Source organism: Mytilus edulis, unplaced genomic scaffold (assembly GCF_963676685.1).
Source record: "Mytilus edulis unplaced genomic scaffold, xbMytEdul2.2 SCAFFOLD_1802, whole genome shotgun sequence".
Lineage (NCBI taxonomy): Eukaryota > Metazoa > Mollusca > Bivalvia > Mytilida > Mytilidae > Mytilus > Mytilus edulis.
The window spans coordinates 18,381-20,717 of NW_027268609.1; the positions used below are offsets into that span (position 1 = coordinate 18,381).

At 32.9% G+C, this 2,337-nt stretch overlaps 1 protein-coding gene across 1 annotated transcript; it reads right to left on the minus strand.

Moving 5' to 3' along the window:
* Positions 1–435: 435 nt before the first annotated feature.
* LOC139507977 (neurensin-1-like) lies at positions 436–1,088 on the minus strand (the record flags this gene model as incomplete). Its single annotated transcript, XM_071295887.1, has 1 exon — positions 436–1,088. A coding segment is annotated over one exon (624 nt), but the record flags the coding sequence as incomplete, so codon positions are not given.
* Between the last annotated feature and the right edge of the window lie 1,249 nt (positions 1,089–2,337).

Genomic DNA, 2,337 nt, shown 5'->3' on the forward strand with positions numbered 1-2,337 from the left:
AATGCATAAACCGATTTTTACCATTTTTTCTGGTATAATGGTATTGAACATTTTTTATGTAAAGTCACTTCACTGATGCTTTTAAGACTTTCAATACTGTTTGTTTCTGTAAAAAAAAATATATAATATATATACATGTATATATATTTATATCATAGATACCTATAATGTTCAAGAGCATGAAAAGGATTAAGTAACTAAGTTAGCTATGATATTACGGTTTGAGTTTGTACTTTCAAGCTTACACAAAACAAAGAAAAAGAGACTAAATACGAACTTGGGATAAAGATACCGAACAAATGATAGATCGTTTTGTAAATGTTTTGTGACTGTGAAATTAGTTTTACATATTAAATCGTTTGCACTATTTATCTATACTTGTATGAATGACAAAAAAGAAAACAATTGAATGCACATTTATTTTGTGGTCGTATATTACACTACTTAATTACTTGTGTGAATGTTCAGTCCATTAATCCATAAAAACGCACATCTTTTGTCGGAAAATCATCTTTAAATGCTACTCTGTTTGGCTGAACGCTTTTAACTTTGGAAGTTGAGGGGATCGACATTTCGATCGGGCTCAATGGTGTTTTTTCATCAGCAATGGGTATTCTTATAGAATCTTCCGAGACGTCATCGTCGCAATAACTGGTCAAAAAGCTAGGAAATAGAAGCGACATAGCGAATATAATTCCACCAGAACAAAATAGAATCAAACCAACCAGCTTACATAAATCAAGAGTAGTATTAAATGAATACAGCACTGTGATCATATATCCTAAATTTTGGTCCTCACTTAGTTTTGTTACCATAGATTTTCTTGGAACTGTATACCCTACAAGGATACCGACAATGCCAAACAATAGCAAGTTGGCACCGCTCCAGATACATACTTTCAGCCAGATTGGAGGACATCGCCGTCTTCTTGATCTCGGATTTAATAGCAGAGCAAAGTCGTCATCTTCCTCGTATATACTCGGATCTTTAACAGAAGAATTGGGATCGTAGAATTCGTGTAAATATGACTTCACTCCAAAATAAACTGGGCATCCACTTTTCTTTTTCTTTTTTTCAGGATCGCTTCTTCAAGAACAGTTGATGTTTTGATAGAATTTCGTGCTCTTCCTCAGCTAATCCATCGTCAGTGAAGTTTTTCGATTCTGTACTTTCACTCATGGCATTAGTCGTAAGAACGACTCACCATCCGGCTTGGTCGGCATTTACTACGTCATCTGAATAACACAGAAAGGCTACATTAACACCCAAAGTTGACAAAACCAAACGCCTACGATTTGACATCACAATATCGACTACTTTTCAATCACTATTCATTTTGTAACTATGATTTATTTTCGCAATAAAGGAAACATGACGAATTACAAAATAAATTCAGCAGCTAAACTAAATCGAACATCAGGTTGTGATTAATTTGTTTGGAAAGAATCGCGAAGCACATTTGTATAGTCAATACACATGTATCAATTAGCAGTAAACATCTTTAAGATTGAAGAAGATGTTTATTTTGAAATTGTAAACCAGCTTTAATTTTGATAGATAATAAACAAAATATGGCATTACGAATAACACCATGAAAATATAAAATTGGTATAAAAAAGAAAACATACCTCATTAAATAGCCCTCCTCATTCACTGTAGTGCCATGACTGTCAGCTGACCAATAATGTTATTGATGTCACAACCTTGGAGATCGATTGCTGAATAAGCTGGATTTCCTAACCAATTATTAATTATAATGACAGTTATGTCTACGTAGAAATAATATTTCTTGGAATGTGTATGGAGAAATCAGTGTTTGTAGTGTTATAGGAAAATCCTTGCTTATAGATTAGTCAATCGATTTTAATGCCTTTGCTCTAGAGAATCTGATGAGGAATTATGGTCACAGATATTTAATGCTGGTTTATATATTGGGTCCACAAAGATTAATAACATCAATATGGCTTTGTTTGCTGAAATTGAAAATGGGACTACAATATATTTATTACATTTGAAAATTAAACAAATCCAGATAAAGCAACAGTCTGTATATATCCGTCTTCGTTTACTGCTCCAAAGCCATTTACCTGAATTAACATTGCACAGGTCCTCTTCAATGATTAAGTAATAGAAATGCAGTCATTGGAGCACATTAACCAAATCATTTTAAAAAGGCAACAATATTCGCAGTGTCTGTTTTAGGGTAGAGAAATTCATTTGCCGAGTACAATAAAAAATATGTAAACGATCCATACTTGTTTTTTAACCCTAAATCACCCCTTTACTTTTTAATCACTTTATTTGATATTGTTTCAATGAACTTTGATAGCACACTTA